This window comes from Martes martes (assembly GCF_963455335.1).
Source record: "Martes martes genome assembly, chromosome: 15".
Classification (NCBI taxonomy): Eukaryota; Metazoa; Chordata; class Mammalia; order Carnivora; family Mustelidae; genus Martes; species Martes martes.
The window spans coordinates 20,843,358-20,861,540 of NC_137903.1; the positions used below are offsets into that span (position 1 = coordinate 20,843,358).

The 18,183-nt window shown below is 38.3% G+C and overlaps 1 protein-coding gene across 2 annotated transcripts; it reads right to left on the bottom strand.

Annotated features, from left to right (window-relative positions):
• Positions 1 to 6,722: 6,722 nt before the first annotated feature.
• GLRX2 (glutaredoxin 2) lies at positions 6,723 to 15,339 on the bottom strand. Of its 2 annotated transcripts, none has more exons than XM_080824284.1 (4): positions 15,239 to 15,339; positions 11,469 to 11,532; positions 8,851 to 9,027; positions 6,723 to 7,982 (listed from the first exon to the last, which is right to left on the bottom strand). In XM_080824284.1, exons 2-4 carry the CDS (start codon positions 11,529 to 11,531, stop codon positions 7,851 to 7,853), a joined length of 372 nt encoding a protein of 123 aa, XP_080680410.1. In that variant the 5' UTR covers position 11,532; positions 15,239 to 15,339; the 3' UTR covers positions 6,723 to 7,850. The 2 variants fall into 2 exon arrangements, with proteins under 2 accessions (XP_080680410.1, XP_080680409.1); XM_080824283.1 differs by lacking the exon at positions 15,239 to 15,339 and adding an exon at positions 14,854 to 15,039.
• Positions 15,340 to 18,183: the final 2,844 nt, after the last annotated feature.

The following is an 18,183-nucleotide window of genomic DNA, read 5'->3' on the forward strand; positions in this document are numbered from 1 at the left end:
AAAAAAATCTGAAATTTAAAAGGTGATTTTTAATGTAGGTTAGGAACCCAAGGTCTAAAAGAGTATGGCTTTGGAGTTACTGGATCTAGCAATCTTGGGCTCTTCATTCCCATTCCAGAATTCATCTCCCCACAGAATGGGAAGACATGGACTCACAAGAGTAGGTGGTGAAATAAAATTATTCAAAACTTTTATCTTTTTAGGTATTAGGAAATAATGCATCTACATGATTGCTTTAGGAGTAGCAAAACAAATTTGTGAACATGTATATTTTGTGGTTCATAGTAATCCTCAATTACAATTAATATCTTAACAACCTGTGTTGCTATATATAATATAGCCCTATAGAAAAAATTTTAAAACTTTACCTCATTATGAATAAAATGTACTCAAGTGATAAAGAAGTTTTATTTTCTGAATTACTTTTAGGATTATTACTACATTAATATTTAGGGAGATGTTGCTTTCAAAACAATTCTAAGAAAAATAAACTTTATTTCCTAGAAAATATATAAATATTTTCAGGATATAGTTATAATTAGTGAAACAAAGCTAATCTTACACTCTTCTTTATTTGTTGAAACTTCTTGAAAATGCCATTTATTAACAGTTAACATATTATTTAGTTTAGTCACTGTTTTATGGAAACATTAGTGAAGAAGATACTAGTGAATGGAATTTAGTGTTACCCCTCTGGAACCTCTTGCTTTATCTTACTTTGGGGGACTGTAGACAACCAGTTTAACCTTCAATTTTGTTATCTTTGAAATGTAACCTATCTTGATGATGGGATCTTAGAAGAATCAATGATTTAATATCTGTATAAAAGTTTAAATTAGGGAGGAGGGCTTGCAGTACAAATTAGAATTTTTTTAATTAGAAACATTGTTAATAGACGATACATGTTTCAAATGATAAAATGTTTTCAAATAACCAGTAGGCTCAGTAATTCATTAAAACATTCCTATTCTGAGTGGGAAGGTATGGAAGAAAAATGTTTACAGTGAAAGTGAGTATTTTTTACTCAGAAGTCACTATTGTCTGATCAAGAGAAAGTAACACATTCCAAGTTTAACATCCATTTGGATATACCTAGAAAAACTTAAACTTATCTAAATGAAAAAACACTATTAATAAGCATTTGATTAACCTTTTAAAATAACAGATAAATCTACAAATGATAGTTTATCATTGTATCAGGATTTGCCCTCATCTTTGGAGATTTTGCAAAAAAGATATAAAATTATTTTGGAAATTTAAGGCAAAATTCCTAAATAAATTGGAGGCTCTGACAGTTAAGTGAAAAAAATTTTAAAAGCACATCTAAACAACAATTAAAAAGAAATTGTGATCACTTATTGGACTTACCCTAATTTAACCTAAAGATTATATACCCACAGATAAAAATTTCTTAAAAAGTGGTGCCCTTAGAGTAATTTTATCAAAAAGGAAAAATTCTAGACTTACATGCCATAGGTTTGGGGTGATTTATTAAGGCAATATCTCCTCTAGAGAAGTGTTCTATAACCTCAATGTAAACATGCACAGGGAAGAATTAGGAAAAAGGCTATAAATTTAGTTATATATACTGTACAGATTTTATTTAGCATTTCCCTATTATTGGCTTCCTAATCTTCCTTGTTGGAAGATTATACCTCATTTTTTTGTTTGTTCATTTTCTTAAAATTACTTTATTCTGATATTTTTGTCTTCTGTTTCTAATCTTACCTCGGTAATAAAATGAATGACAGGAAAATCACCCATATTCAAAGTTGGGATGAATCTCTTTGCAGATTTCAGATCATATTTTTCAAATTAATAATGGGCAGATCTCTTGGAACAATAATTGGATTAATTTATTTTCTCTCCAAATCAAATTATATTATATACCTTTTGCATTAGATGGTTGCAAAAATTTTGTGGCCTTTAAGTAAGTTTATTCAGCCTTTGTTTGCAATTCCAGATCTACTTTGTTCTTAGAAAAAGCACTCTTAGAAAAATAATTAACTGAATACTCAAAAAATAGCATATCTCATGTTCATATTTCCACATAAAAACCACTTTCAAATCTTTCATCTACTAAGTACTTAACTGAGCTTACATATACATCATTTGGTGTACAAGAGCTTGTCGATAACTTGTGTTCACATTTAACATTTTTTTAATTGGTAAGTTTTTTGCTTTTGAAAAATTATGAAGTTAATTTAAAAATTCTATGGCAATATTTTTTCATGTAGAAATCTAATATAGATAGTTAAGCATATGTTTGAATAAAATTATAATACACACATTTTCCTAAACCGTGACAGTTTCAAATTATATTGGAAATTGGTAGAAATATAAACTAGAGAAGTTGCATTGCAAAATTCTATTACTGAAACTAAGGTGATTATTTTCAATGATTATAAATTACATAAATACAATGAAAATACACAAAAGTTGTTTCTGACCCTACAGAGATTTTTCCCTTTGCTTTTTAATTTAGCACCACCATGTGTCATATTAATTTTATGAACACAAGTGATACTGAATTTTAAAATATACTTAGAATTCTGTACTTTTAGAAGCTATCAGAAAACTGAACAAAAGAACTAGTAAGTTAGCTATATTTCTGCTGGTTTCACTTAATGAACACTTGGATTGTTACGAGTAGTAAAAAGGTAAAGCCTTGCTATTTTATGTATCATTACCACATATAATTGATAGAATATTGGAACTTTTGTTTAAATACTAGTTTTTATTTGCAGTGTAAACTTTAGAATCCATATACACCCAAATAAAGTTTAAAATATTAAACAACTAACGAATTGTAATCAAATGTGTTTGTTGCACTATTATTTTAAACATGGACTATATATAATGTGGTATGAGTAGATGACATTTTTGTAATGCATTTGAGTTATATTTTCTTCCTTTATTGCCAGCTTCTGGTAGTGAAGAAATTCTCCAAAAGGATGAGATACATGAAATCATCTTTTTTAAAAAGTTGGTTAGGGGAGAGGTGTTATAGTACTAAACTGTCCATTTGTTTTATATAAAGGCTTTGATATCTGTAATTTACCACTTACTGAATACTTAAATTACACAGAATAATGCCTGCATAGAATAAAATTTAAGTATGCAAGAGCCTTAAAGTGAAAAAAATGAATCTTCTGACTGCCTTAAAATATGACTAGCTCTCCACAGGCATAATAGTTACTTTCCATAGGGTCTTGTTCATTAAGTAATGCCTTAATAGTGTTAGTGTTTCTGAAGTACAGAACTTAAAGGGTCTTACAGAGCTTTAGTTTTTACATAATGGAAATTTAACTGTTAAGTTTTAAAACCTGATAGTACATTAGTAGTTTCAGTACCTATTAATAGGATAATCTGGGTACACTGATAACATTCTACGTATACAACTGTTACCATCAGTAATATTTTGTGGTTGTTTAAGGTTTATTGTTTGGTATAACAAGTTATCCAAGAAGCTGGACTATGTGTAATATAATCTCCAAGGACCAAGCTGCATATTTAAACACTATGAATGAAAAACAGAGTTGTACAGTTTCAAAAATGGTTACTTTTTTGAGGGAATTTTTCAAGACAAAAAGCAAATACTTTGTTTCAAGCCTGTAGGCAAATTCATTGAAAGATGTGAATATAGTTGTAAAACATTGCAATTGTTGCAATAAAAAGTATCCAGGCCAGTCATTTGTTTAATTACATTCACATTTTTATATTCACTTTGCCTTTTAAAGCAGGAATATTTTATAAAATTGAAAGAAAACTTAAAATTGTCAAGCTGGTGCTTAAGGATACAAAGTTTGATTTATACAAGTTTCATTTCAAAGGAAGGGACCCTAAAAAAGGGGTGGGAGGTTTCTTAGGACTGTTGATAAACATTGATGCGTTGTTGAGTCTTCCATATTTTCTGTAAATAATATACCTATACCTAACAATGTAATTTTGCTGTTTTCTGATAGAAAATGGATGAAATACTAATGTATTAAATTTGTTTCATGATAAAAGTTTTCATCGATACTGTGAAATCTTTCCTTTTCTCGCCTTGCAAAATACCATAATGAGTACATCATTGTAGACATGGAGTGAGTGCCGACGCACATTACGGGAACTGCTTCTGGTCAATTGTATTACGTAGAAACTGATAGATACACCAAATAAACTCTATGCATATCAAATAATGGTTTTCACTTTTTTTTTTTCCCCCGGAGGTTTTATTTGAGAGAGAGGGAGTGAGAGAAGCAAGCTCCCCCACACTGAGCAGGGAGCCCAATGCGGGGCTGGAGCCCAATGCGGGGCTTGATCCCAGGACTCCAGGATTATGAACTGAGCCAAAGGTGGACACTTAACCAACTGAGCCACCCAGGCACCCCGGTTTTCATTTCTTTAAAGAAATAAGAATTTTAAGGTTATAATATGCCTTATAAAATCTAAGGCTATCAGTAATCTATTATAATATTTCAATAAGATGAAATTAGTTTGATAATTAACATTAGCCTTATAATGCCTCTAACTATATCTTTAAAATACATGTGGTTGAGGACTCTTTGCCCCGTGGATTTCTTGATTTAACCAAAATGCACATTCTAAAAGTTTTTCAACAGGTTTCTTTTGTGAAGAAATTACTCAAAGTTACCCTTGGGAAAAGTGATGTTAACACCAAAAATCAATTACGTAAACAAAAAAAGTTTTAGTGCCAATGCAGACATTTCTTTTCTCTCTGAATTCCCATAACTTCTGAAAACTTCTAAGATCTGAGCATACAGATAATACATAGGAGTAGAAGCAAGTTACATCAGAATATACCTACCAAAACTTTGAAAATTTGGTTGATCTGATAGTTCTCTATTTAAAGATGACAGCAGTGGGCGCCTGGGTGGCTCAGTGGATTAAGCCACTGCCTTGGGCTCAGGTCCTGATCTCAGGGTGCTGGGATCAAGTCCCGCATCTGGCTCTCTGCTCAGCAGGGAGCCTGCTTCCCTCCCTCTCTGCCTACTTGTGATCTCTCCCTATCAAATAAATAAGTAAAAGATCTTAAAAAAAATAAATAAATAAAGATGACAGCAGTTATATGGAGAAAGTAAGATCACAAATTATGCATTTCTTCTTGGATAAAGAAAACTAGGCTTAAAAAATACTTAACAATAAGGGGTGCCAGGTGGGGTTAGTTTGTTAAGTAACCCACTCTTGATTTCAGCTCAGGTCATGATCTCAGGGTCCTGGGATTGAGCCCCACATTAAGCTCCCCGCTCCATAGGGAGTCTGCTTCAGGAGCCTCTCGCCTGCCCCCCCACCTCCGCTTTCTGTCTCAATTTTTTTTTAAGTTAAAAAAAATATATTTAACAATAATAAACCTTATCAAGAAGATGTGACTTCAAATCTATTTTCAAGTGGTATTTTTTATAATATTAGTAAACAATCCAGATCCATTTAGACAAAAGACCGGTTTTTTTCTCAACAGTTTTTTAGCTTCCCTATTAGATATTTGGGCAATTCAAGGATAAATTGATTAATGATAAAATGAGAAACGGTCAATTTTTTCATATTAGCAGGCTACAGTAAACAGTTTATCTTCTAAATCTTAACATTAAAAATTAAAAAGACTGAAAAAGATAACATCACCTTAAACTGATCACCATTCTCTTCTAGCCTTTGGTTCTGGAAAAAGAGATGCTGAGGTAACTTATACCTAGTTTTGCCTTAGATTTGTATTATACTTTTATCAAACTGTAAGAATGGTATTACAGAGTAAATGTCTCCCAAAATTTTGTATGTTAAACCGTGATTTCTAGTGTGATGGCATTTGATGATGGGGCCCTTTTGGGAAGGTCATTAGTGCTTGAAGGTGAAGCCCTCATGATGGTTTAGTGCCTTTGCAAGAAGAGACAAGAGAGCTTGCTTTTTTCTCTCTCTCCTGCCACAGAGACACAGAAGATGACCATCTGCAAACCAAAAAGCGGGCCCACACCAAAACCAAATTAGCGGGCACCCTGATCTTGGCCGTCCCAGCCTCCAGAAATTTGAGAAATATTTCTTGTCTAAACTTGCTATAACAGCCCAAGCTAAGACGGGAAAAGAGAAGATATGGAAATCCCCCTCCCTAAAATCTTAACTAGGACACTGGAAAATCCTGATGGGTCCACAAGATAATCATATTTCTGAGCCACTGTGATTGTAATAGCCATTCCATATTGAAAAGTCTATTTATACTAAGCACTGTATGATGTGATTTGCATTATTTCCATTTCCCAAGATAAATACTAAGAAAGATGGTATTACTCATTATATAAAAAGGAATTTATTGTTCCAAGACATTCACCTACCTACTGGTCATACCCAGAAAATGTGATTTGTGTTTTGAACACTTCTCTGTCTTGATCTAATAGGTATTAATCACTGTTTAAGTACTAGGAATGATTTTCTTTCACTCAGGATTTAGTGGTTTATTGTAGTCCCTATTCAAATCCCTCCCCCATAACCCTAGGTTTTGTAACTAGCTCCTTTCAGTTAAAACTAAGTAAGTATTGGTTATCTGGAATGGGCATGTCAGGGCAGCGGCTCAGTCCTACAAGACTGCCCCTCAAACCCTGCTTCAGGCACCAATCTGAAATCCAGGTTGTTACCTGGTATCCTGACTGACCAGCTCCAGATTAAGGGTTCCAAGGACCCTGGAACGACTCATTTGTTAGAATGGCTCACAGAACTCAGAGAAACATTTTACTTACTAGATTACAGGTTTATTATAAGAGGTCTTGAAGGTGAAGATAACATAGCAAGCATGTAAAATTTCTCGTTGGCACAATGCAAAATAAAGGACTAAAGGACATGCTATTCTCTGCTCCATTCCAGTGTTCTAATTTACCACACGAGAATGAAATAATTCAAAATCTTGCTTTACCAAGGTCTCCTAATGGCAGTTTAATAAATCCATGTATGAAGCATCATTGATGGCATATGGCCAAAAAAGCCACCAGATGTCTCCCGCAGAACTGTCCCAGATTCCTTGGTCCATCTTGATCAGAAAGCAGAAGTTCTTCACTCAAAATGCACTGTCCTCCCACCTCTGAGCAAGAGTTTTCTCTTCCCAGAATTTGCAATCCGCTGTAGTGACTCTGTGGGATCAGCTAGGAAAATGCTTCCCAGGAAGTACACTTAAAAAAGTCTTGTTAACAGGCACCTGGTGGGCTCAGTTGAGTAAGCATCTGCCTTTGCCTAAGGTGATGATCCCAGGGTCTTGGGATCAAGCCCCCACATCGGCTCCCTACTCAGCAGGAAGCCTGCTTCTCCTCCCTCTCCCACTCCCCCTGCTTGTATTCCCTCTCTCACCATCCTCTCTCTGTCAAATGAATAAATAAAATATTTTTAAAAAATAAAATGAAATTAAAAAATAAAATTCTTGTTGATAAGTTTGATATAGGGATGTGATTAATCAAGTATCCAAAATATTTTTATTCTATTTTTTAAAGATTTTATTTATTTGACAGAGTGAGAGAGCACAAGTGGGAGAAGCAGGTCCCCCCACTGAGCAGGGAGCCTGATGCAGGGCTCAATCCCAGGACCCTGGGATGACCTGAGCAGAAGGCAGACATTAAATGACTGAGCCACCCAGGCGCCCCTTTCCTTATCTTTTGATACAATTTCACCCCTGTAGTTTTAAATATCATCCCCTTTGCTCAAGAATTGGCAAGTAGGAAGAAGAGATTTCCACAGCAATTTATTGTTTTACAACTTTTTCAGGAAGACAACTTACATATTTAAAACATCCTCAAACATTTAAAAGGCATTATGAGGCATTATCACTTTAAATCACTGACATTTTACCAGCAACGTTATGAGCACCTACATAACTAAAATTCTTTCCTCTTACTTTTTTTTAAATAACACTGATGAACTAGTGGAAGCAATTTCCCTTCTTTGTGAAGCCTATGAGTGTCAGTTGCACCGCCAATAAAAGTTCCATTGATAAATATTCTTGGTACCTGTTGGATAAACAAAAGATCAGGTGTCACTCTACCGTCAGAAGTTTAAGACCTTTCACATAATAATAATGGATGCTCATACTCTGGGTAATTTTATGGGCCAGGCAGCAGACTAAGCTCTTTCACAAAGTACTTAAATCTTTACAAGCCTTGAGGCAGGTACTAACTTTAGCCTTATTTTGGAGGGAAATGAGGCACAGGAACTTGCCCCAAATCACAATGATAGCAAATGACAGAGCTAGGATTTAAATCCAGGGCAATCTGACACTCAAGCCTTTCCTTCTAACTGCTACGGCACATAAAAGGTAAAATAACACAGTCTGCAATTATCATTTATAAACACCTTCCACGCATATACAAACAAGAAGGAAAATGGCAATATTATGTATTTTCCCGACAATGCATTTCACTGAAAAAATGCATATGGTTGGACAAATTTCAGAAATCTAAAAACATGAAGAACTAAAGCAATCCTATTAGCACAGTAGCTGAAGACTGACCCATGGTCTGTACTGTTTAAGCGAAGGGAGAAAGGATTTCATCTTGAGAAAAGCTCCAGGAGGATCTTCAAGTTTCACAGGCAAGCACTCATGACAACACCATCACCCCAGCCTCCTAGTCAACACACACGCGCGCACACACACACACACACACACAAATATGGCAAGAATAAAAATAAAATAATGAATTCTGCTGTTTCTCAGTCTCTGAATCTTGTTCCCAGATCTGCCATTTCTTTATCCAAAAAAGATTCTCAGAGGATGAGACAAAGAATGCTTGGCTCACTTTACATAACATAAGGGCCTAGGCAGTAGGTGACCCAGGTACCATTTATTTGAAGGAAAAACACCATAGAGGATACACTCACAGTTCTTTCACCAGTCATTTTGTAGAGAGCATCTTGAAATTGACTTCCATATTCAAGCGTGTCCAATTCCACCACTTTATACTTAACATTCATGTCATGGAAAAGTTTTTTTGCCATTGTACAGTAAGAACAAGATGTTTTTGAGAAAATCACCACACAATTATCAGAAATTGTTTCCTGAAGTCAAACAAACAAACAAAAAACTTTTTTTAATTCTAGACATTACCTTCTGGGAAGAAACCATTATAGTGGAAACAGGATGGATTTGGAGACTCATGATTCAGTGCTCAAATTAAGTCTCCCTCATCTTTTTTCTCATTTGCAGATTGAGAATATTATTATTTATTTAAAAGGGATGTTTTTAGGGGAAAAATGGGTTATAACAGAGGCAAAGTTAGCATAGAGTGATAACAACAATAACCATAGCCAATTCATATACAGCAAACATCTCTGTATGCCAGACACAATTCTTAACACCTAACCTTTACCAGCTCATGTAAACCTCACTATAATCCTGAGACAGGTCATATTATTGTATCTACTTTACAGATGGGGAAAGTGAGGCACAGATGGGGAAAGTGAAGAAGGTAAGTGACTTAGTCATAGTCCTCACCTAATAAGACCTGGAAAGCTGAGATTTGAGCCCAGGCAAGTCTGATTCTACAGACCAATGTAACTCTGTTACATTGCCTCTTAAATACTCAGTAGGTGTTCAGGAGCTAATTCCTTACCTTCCTTAACTTTTAATGGTGAGGACTGATATATGATTTCCATTTAAAATGTAAAGCTTTCACTGATCCAGATATAAAAACAATTTACCCCCTCAACTTTCACTCCTTCCTTTGTATCTTTAGAGTTTAAAAAAAAAAAACTGTCATTGTCATTACAGTATTGTTAAGACATTCTTATATTCTTGTTCCTGGAAAAGCTACTACCAGAAATGCTGATTCAAAGGGTTTCAGGCAGAAGTCAAAAGCTTTTTTTTTTTTTTTTTTTAAACTTCCCAGAGGATTCTAGTATCAGCCTGGTTTGGAAACTACTCTCCAGGCCTTTATCACAAAGACCTTGAGATTTTCCTATGCATCTGCATTGGCTGTGAGGTTTGTTTTCTTTTTTGTTTCTAAATATATGAATGTCCAGGTCCTTCAAGGGATTCTGAATAGATAAGTCTAGCACCCAAGCATCTATGTTGTTCTTATGTGGGTCATAAGCAACACCTTCAAGATGAAAGCCAAAAATCAAGAAAGTAGAGTACCCAGGCAAAGTAATTCTAAAGTTACATCCATCCTTGGGTGTCAGAAGGGTTTTACAGCACAGTCTAGCTCTCTGCAAGTGGGTCTATTTTTGTACTTTCTCTTCTGTTTACTCCTAATATTCAGTACAGAAGTCTGCCTTGGAGAAAGTTAGCCATACTAGAGATACATGAATGAATCCATATCATAGATAAGAAAATTGAGACTGAGAAGTTTACAACACTAGGATTTAACCCAACTTGTCCCAACACCAAAGCCAGTGCTCTTTCCTCCACCATGCCCGCTCAGGTTATAGGCACATTGAGACCATCGTGTATAGAGAACTGAACATCCAGGGTGCTGACATGCAGTAAAAACACCAATGAAGGGGCGCCTGGGTGGCAAAGTTGGTTAAAGCCTCTGCCTTCAGCTCAGGTCATGATCCCAGGGTCCTGGGATTGAGAGCCCCTCATTGGGCTCTCTGCTCAGCAGGGAGCCTGCTTCCCTTCCTCTCTCTCTGCCTACTTGTGATCTCTGTCTGTCAAATAAATAAATAAAATCTTAAATTAAAAAAAAAAAAAAAGAAAACTGATGAAGAGATTCCAAAGTGAGTTGAAACTCAAGATAACAGGCCAGAGTGTCTCAAACAACCCATCTCATCTCCCTCGGGCTCAACCTAACTAAATTTTCATCATTTTGTATTCTCGTTTTAAGAAGGAAATTCCCTCACAACAGGTTTCTAGCATTGCTGTTACATTCATCAGCTGTGAGTGAATACTTTTCTAGCGAAATAAATTAAAGGCAGAAATGTTATCTATGCTGTCGTGGCTGGTGATGAAGAACAAAGAAAGAAAAACATGAGTGTGTCTTCTGGACTGTGAGGGAAGAAAAACATCCATACCAGAGAAGTTTTTCTGAGGCAGAATTAACTGGGTTTTGCAGCGAAAGAGAGGAAAACAGTAAACAGCAGCGAATGGTGTCACTAAGAGGATCATTTATAAAGTAACTACAGCACACTCAGTTCTGCGTTGGGGGAGAAAGCTGTGAAGCAGCTTCCCAGGCCAAAATCAAACAGTATCCCTGGCGAAGGGCAGCCTGAATGGTATCAACAGGAGACGGAGGTAGGTCTGAGGGAAAGGAGGAGCTAACCTCACAGACCCAACTTAGAGGGAGTAAGACTCCATTAATAATAAACCTCATAAATTTGGGCTACCAATATGATCTATACTGTCACATGGATTATTTTGATAGCACATTTTAAAGTACACATTTAGTAATTCATTTGCCAAACTATGTCAGGATATTGAATATGCATATTAAATGTGTAAAACACAATTCTTTTTCTACAGAGGAAAGTTTTTTTCCTATGTCTCCCACATCACTCACTTGAATCTGATTCACAGGAGCAGTTGCTGACTTCCCCAAAGATGATGATGTGCTGTTCCCCATCCTAAAAAGAATTTTAAAAGGCAGTGCATCTTTAAACATTAAAGATAATCATTAATGATAATATAGCAAATGAGATTCATTTAATGAGAACCTGATATGCAAATATATACCCAAATCTATGAAACAGAAAAAAAGAGTTTTACTTACTACGAGTACAACAATACCAGTTTAGGGGCACCTGGGTGGCTCAGTGGGTTAAGCCTCTGCCTTCAGCTCAGGTCATGATCTCAGGGTCCTAGGATTGAGCTCTGTGTCCAGCTCTCTGCTCAGCAGGGAGCCTGCTTCCCCCCTTCTCTCTCTCTCTCTCTGCCTGCCTCTCTGTGATCTCTGTCAAATAAATAAATAAATAAATAAAATCTTAAAAAAAAATACCAGTTTACAAAGTACTTGTTTACAAAAACCAAAAGGGACTGTGTGCTGCTCTAGCCTACCAATGTCCTTAATTATTTGGTGAAACCATATTAACCTAGTGTTAAAGCCTGGCACACTCTTATTTTTGAATACCAAATTTCAAACAGAGTGCTGATGACTGACCTTGACCTGACCATTAGTTTTTTACAAGTTTTCTTTTTTTTTTATTTTTTAAAGTTTTTTTTTTTTTAAGACTTTATTTATTTATTTCACAGTCAGACAGAGATGGCAGAGAGAGAGGGGGAAGCAAGCTCCCTGCTGAGCAGAGAGCCCAATGCGGGGCTCGATCCCACGACCCTGGGATCATGACCTGAGCCGAAGGCAGAGGCTTTAACCCACTGAGCCACCCAGGCGCCCCACGTTTTCATTTTTATATTAAAATATTCCAAGTCTCCATGAACACTATGACACAGAGAACCTACAAAATTTCAAAAATTTTAAGGAAACTAAGGTATGTCAACCACAACACTCATAGATCCAAGTTTCCAATCCATAAATTAGGACTAACAGTCACTCCCACCGCAAAGGGTTTTATGAAGATTAAATGAATCGATAGAAAAAAAATAATAATAAAAAATATAAATACATAAGTGAATTGATAGAAAGTGCCTTGATCACAGTAAATGTTCAATAACATTTAACACTATTACTATCATTTCCTGATTACATGGACCCTCTAGGTATGTATTATTTAAAACCCAGCTGTTGGGAGCTTGTAAAAGGAGGCACTCATTGTAACAGGAATATATTCACTAAAATATTGACCAGTTTTATATCATCAAATCTCTCTCCCTACTCCTAGAACTTTTCCCCATCCACTTTATCTTTCTTAATCAGCCAGGACCTATTGCCTTGTCCAAACCATATACAACATCCTGATGTAAACTAGTTAGAGAAAAATTACAAATCTCCAAAAAGAATCATAGAATATGGGCTTCAAAAGAGAATTTCTCAAATATCTAAAGATTGAGAGAATAAGATAAAGAACTGAAGTTTCAAATATTTTCAAAAATAGTCTCCTCATGATTATGTTCCAAATTCAAGTTTTGACAGAAAAACTTCTCCTTCCAAATATTTCATTCATTCGAGAGCATTTAAAATTTAAATGTTGGGGCAGCTAGCTGGCATAGTTGGTTTGGCATGTGATTCTTGATCTCAGGACTATGAATTTGAGCGCCACAGTGGAGCTTACTTAAAAAAAAAAAATTAAATGGATTTTTTACATTTTATCCTTGGAGATGAGTGGCTGATCTACATAGTTATGCCCACACAGTTAGAATAAGGTTGCCTGTAACAAACATGACCTTCAGTAATTACAAAGAGAAGAGGGAACTACTCCAATGGAACATTGAACATTAGAACTCCCCAATGTTTACAATCTACTATTCCTTGCTTCCCAACAGTTAGCAAGGAAATCTTTAAAACAAAAAGGGCCTGGGTACTTATCTCAAGAAGAGATTAGGAGTAGCATGCTAGGGAGATTGCAACCAATTTAGATGGAGGGCAGAGGATGCGTGTTTATAAAAAAGCAGGCTGAGTTCCTGGAGCATAAACCAAAAAAAAAAAAAAAAAAAGTTAATCAATGGGCATGGTCTGGACCTAAGAAGGTGCTCTGGTGTAATAAATCAGCAGCTTATCTGGTTTATCAACTAAGAAAACAAGTCCTTTCCATCTCTGATCCAGCATCTAACCGTCATCCCCAATCTGCCTACCACAGTATTTGCTATTGAAGCAGGAATTCCAGTAGAACCTTCATACCCAAGTTATCTTGGGGAGTGAGAGGAGGTCGCAGTTGGATCTGAAATATCACCCCCTACCCTCCCAAATAAAAGTTTCTGGAAAGCACCTTTCTCCTTCAATTCTGGCTGAGCTTGGCAAAAGCTACTACCTAGTAAGGAAAGAGACGTCAACAGAGAAACGCACAAGAACAGTTTCACTTCAACACTGATGCACCCATTAGCCATGCCACATTCATGGAGCGCCTGCTATGTACTGAGTAGGCCAAAGGCTAAATGTCCCAGGGATGCACATCATTGGAAAAACACATCAGGGGCTCAAGGACCTGTCAGTCAAATAGTTAACACCACGTGGTCAGCACCTTCTGGACTGGGTCACCGGCTCAGAATAGAAAGGTAATCAACAGTTCCTACAGTCTGGCGGAACTGATCAGAGTTACCAAACCAAGTAGGAAGGAAGAGATTCCAACACAGAGGGATGGATGCGCAGTGGCAGGCACAGACACTGGAACTGTCACAACCACCATGGAGCACCGGCTCGGGCCCAAGGGCCGCACAGCCATCAGCCCAGGCCAGGGGTCCTCCACCGCAGGCCTGGTGCTGGAGGCCGGAAGCACGGGGAAAGCAATCCTCGGTCTAACCAGAGGCGACATCTACATGAGTAAGTCACAGTCCCCATCCTCAAAGACTGGGTCCTTTAGGAGGAAGCTCCCCCTTCACTTCCTGCAGGAGGGTTGCCAGGTTTAGCAAATAAAAATGCAGAACGATAGATTACATTAGAACTTCATACAAAAAGCGAGTAACTGCCAAGTCTAAATATAATCCGCTCAGTATTTCGGATAAACTAAGACTAAAAATTAATCGCTGTTTATCTGAAATCCCAATTTATTAGACGGGGCGCGGGGGGGGGGGGTTCCCAAGCTCCTCCAATACCACAACTCGAGTGTTTTCGATGGAAGAGTCACACGATCCGTAGGAAGGCACTGCGGCTTAGGGCATCATTCACAGCCCACCCTCCCCGGGCTCCCGCCGCCCTCCGAGGGCCCACCCGGCGTCGGGGAAAGAGGCGCCCGCGCCCACCGCTCGGTCCAGACCCCTGCGAGGCCACCGCGCCACGCTGAACGCGCTTCCGCGCCACGCCGAACCCCCCGTGTCCTGCCCGCCGCGACCCGTACCCAGAGGCCGCAGCTCCCACTACCCCGCCGAACCGGCCCGCCGAGCCGCTCCCGCTCCGAACCAGCCTCGTCCCCCGCAACGCTGCGCGGCGCCAAGACATGGTCCGAGCGCCCGGACGCAGCGAGCCGAAAGGGTGCGACCGCGGCTGGAGAAAGCCCGCCTCCGCCGGCCGGCTCTGCCTCCGCACGCCCGGCCCCCGCGCGGCTGGTCCCGCCTCTCCCCGCCCCGCCGGGCTGCCCGAGCCGCAGCCGGTCTCCTCGGCGAGAACCCGCGAGTCCTCCCGACGCAGGCGGCCCGGCGGCCGGAGGGCGCAGAGCAGGTGTGCGAGGAGAATGCGGCACGCGAGTGGTTAAACTGCCGTCCAGGCCTACGCGGACGCCTCACCTGCTGGCTTCGAGGGCTCCGCCCAGCCCCGCTCCTGTCTTTGGGTGTTAGGGACCCTCATAAAGGCCCACGGGCCCGTGGAAACGACGCGTGGGGACTGTGGCCGACATTCTGGCGAAACGGAGAAAAAAAATGATTGTCCGAAAGAAACACTCGAAATGCCTGGGATGTTTACATGAAGGTAGTAGCGTCATCACAACTTCCGGTCAGACAGGTGTTTCTGCCGGTGAAGTAAGAGCCTAACTATGTCATCTTAAAATTGGGCTGCTGATCCACAGCCCGTATAAATCGTGGGATTATTAGATTTTACATCCAGAATTAAAAGAAAAAAGTAATCCAACGTAGAACATTCCTTCCAAAGAAAACAAAATTTGTGTTTATAAGTGAAAATGAAATTAGAAAATAAAACTTGAACTGGCCGGGAGGTGTTTTGCTATGGCTGTGAAAATAGATGAGTGCTAAGGACAACATTGTGCCACTCGTGGTAATGACAGGCCTTTGTGCGTCACTATATAAGAAGGGGGGGCGTAGGTCTTTATTTATTTACTGAAGACATTGAAATCTATTTGTTAAGGTCAGAGGGCAAATATGGTATTTTTAAAATTCTAAACAATTATTAGAACAATCCAGACCTTTTTTGATCCTTCATATTCAACTAGCTACGTTTAAGATTCGTGTTACCAGGTTACAAAATTAGAACGTCTGTTTATGATGGGTTTTTCCCCCCTATTTTCAAGTGAGTTGTTTCATTACTTCATAGAAGGATGAAAGTTAGTTATAAAAACAAATACCCCAAAAGGTGTAAAGTCACTCTTCATAAATCCAAAATTAAAAATTTAAGATATGTAATCTGTAGTGTTGTGGGGTTTTGTTTTGTTTTGAATCAAAGATAGCTATTTAGGAAATTTACTGTGGGGTTTTTTTTTTTTTAAGATTTTATTTATTTATTTATCTGACAGAGATCACAAGTAGACAGAGAGGCAGGCAGAGAGAGAGGGAGAAGCAGACTTACCGCTGAGCAGAGAGCCCAATGCAAGACTCGACCCCAGGACCCTGAGATCATGACCTGACCCGAAGGCAGAGGCTTAACCCTCTGAGCCACCCAGGTGCCCCTATTTTTGTTTAGAAATAAAATTTTACCTTATTGCTGTAAACTGTCTTACAAAATAGAGGCCTCTATGAAGTGAAACAATCATGTCACAATTTAATTTCCATATAGTACAGCCTATGTTAAGTACAGAATTCACTGGACAGATTTTGAAAAAGGGATTCCCAAATGAAAGTACTTTAAACAAAAGTGTTATGTCTGAATTAAGCATAATGTATTTATAACCTTCAATTTCTTTATGCTTCATTGATTGGGTAGCTACAGAACTGATGATTCTTGGTCATGATTGTGATGTCTATGATAATGCATTTACAAATTTGCCTGCTGGCTGTTTGCTTAAATGTATGGTGTGAACACAACAGGGGATAGCCTGTATAGGTAGGTAAAATAGGTAGGTAAAAATAAATGATTAAACACAGTCTTATGAGTTCTATACTTTTTTTTTTTCATGACTGAACAATTAAAAGAATTGACATATCTTGGGCGCCTGGGTGACTCAGCCATTTGGGCCTCTGGCTTCGGCCAGATCATGGTCCCAGAGTCCTGGGGTCAAGCCACAAGTTAGACTCTCTGCTCAGTGGGGAGCCTGCTTCTTCTCCTTCTCCCTCTGCCTGCTGCTCCCCCTGCTTGTGCTCGCTCTCTCTCTCTGTCAAATAAGTGCATAAAATCTTTTTTTTTTATTTAAAGATTGTATGTATTTATTTGACACAGAGAGACACAGTGAGAGAGGGAACACAAGCAGGAGAAGTAGGAGAGGCAGAAGCAGGCTTCCGCTGAGCAGGGAGCCTGATGCGGGGCTGGATCCCAAGACCCTGGGATCATGACCTGAGCCAAAGGTGGACACTTAATGACTGAGCCACCCAGGGGCCCCAAATGCATAAAATCTTTATTAAAAAAAAAGAAGAATTAACATATCTTTAGATATTCTTTCAACTTGTTTTTTATTTCTTAAATTGTCAAGTAAAGCTCATACCTTTTTTTTTTTTTTTAAACCTCAGAACAGGTTTATCCCCTGCCTAGGGTTGAAAGCTACTGTTAAAACAAAATTCAGCTGAGTAAATTTGAAACTAACTGGCTTTATTCAATGATCCATAAATTGGGCAGCATGTCATATAGCAAACAGAAAGGAGCTCTAAGATGCTGTACAAAATGGAAGACTTTAAAAGGCAGCGAGGAGGTAGGACAGGAAGTCATACGAAATGAAAGGGATATTTCAGGTAATACCACCTATCTTTGGGGAAGAAAAGGTCTATTAAGCAGATAACCTCACTGATTCTCACCAGGAAACTTCCAACCAGTGGGACACCTGAGTGGCTCAGTCAATTAAGCGGCTGCCTTCAGCTCAGGTCATGATCCCAGGGTCCTGGAATCGAGTCCCACATGGGGCTCCCTGCTCAGTGGGAATCCTGCTTTCCCCCCCTCTCCCTCTGCATGCAGCCCCCTCTGCTTGTGCTCTATCTCTGTCAAATAAATAAATAAATATCTTTAAATAAATAAATAAGTAGGAAATTCCCAACTAACCTACTAATATTATATTCCTAGGAAAGGCTAAAACTGCAATTAGGTTAGGTATTAAGTATTCTCAGTTTGGTGACAACAGCTTAGCACAAGTGACTCCATTTTGGACCTGTGGTCTTTTTTTTTTTTTTAAACACTGCTAAGATCAATAAATTAAGAAATCTTTTCACTTGAAAGGGCACTTATGGGAGGTCCTCTATACTGGGTCCAACCTGTGGACCTTAGCCTCCTGGGAACCTTTATAAATTCTTCTTCCAAAAAAACTTTTCTAAAAAGAGCATGACTGTGAGCCCTCAGGGGTCAGCTATTATCTTTGTAT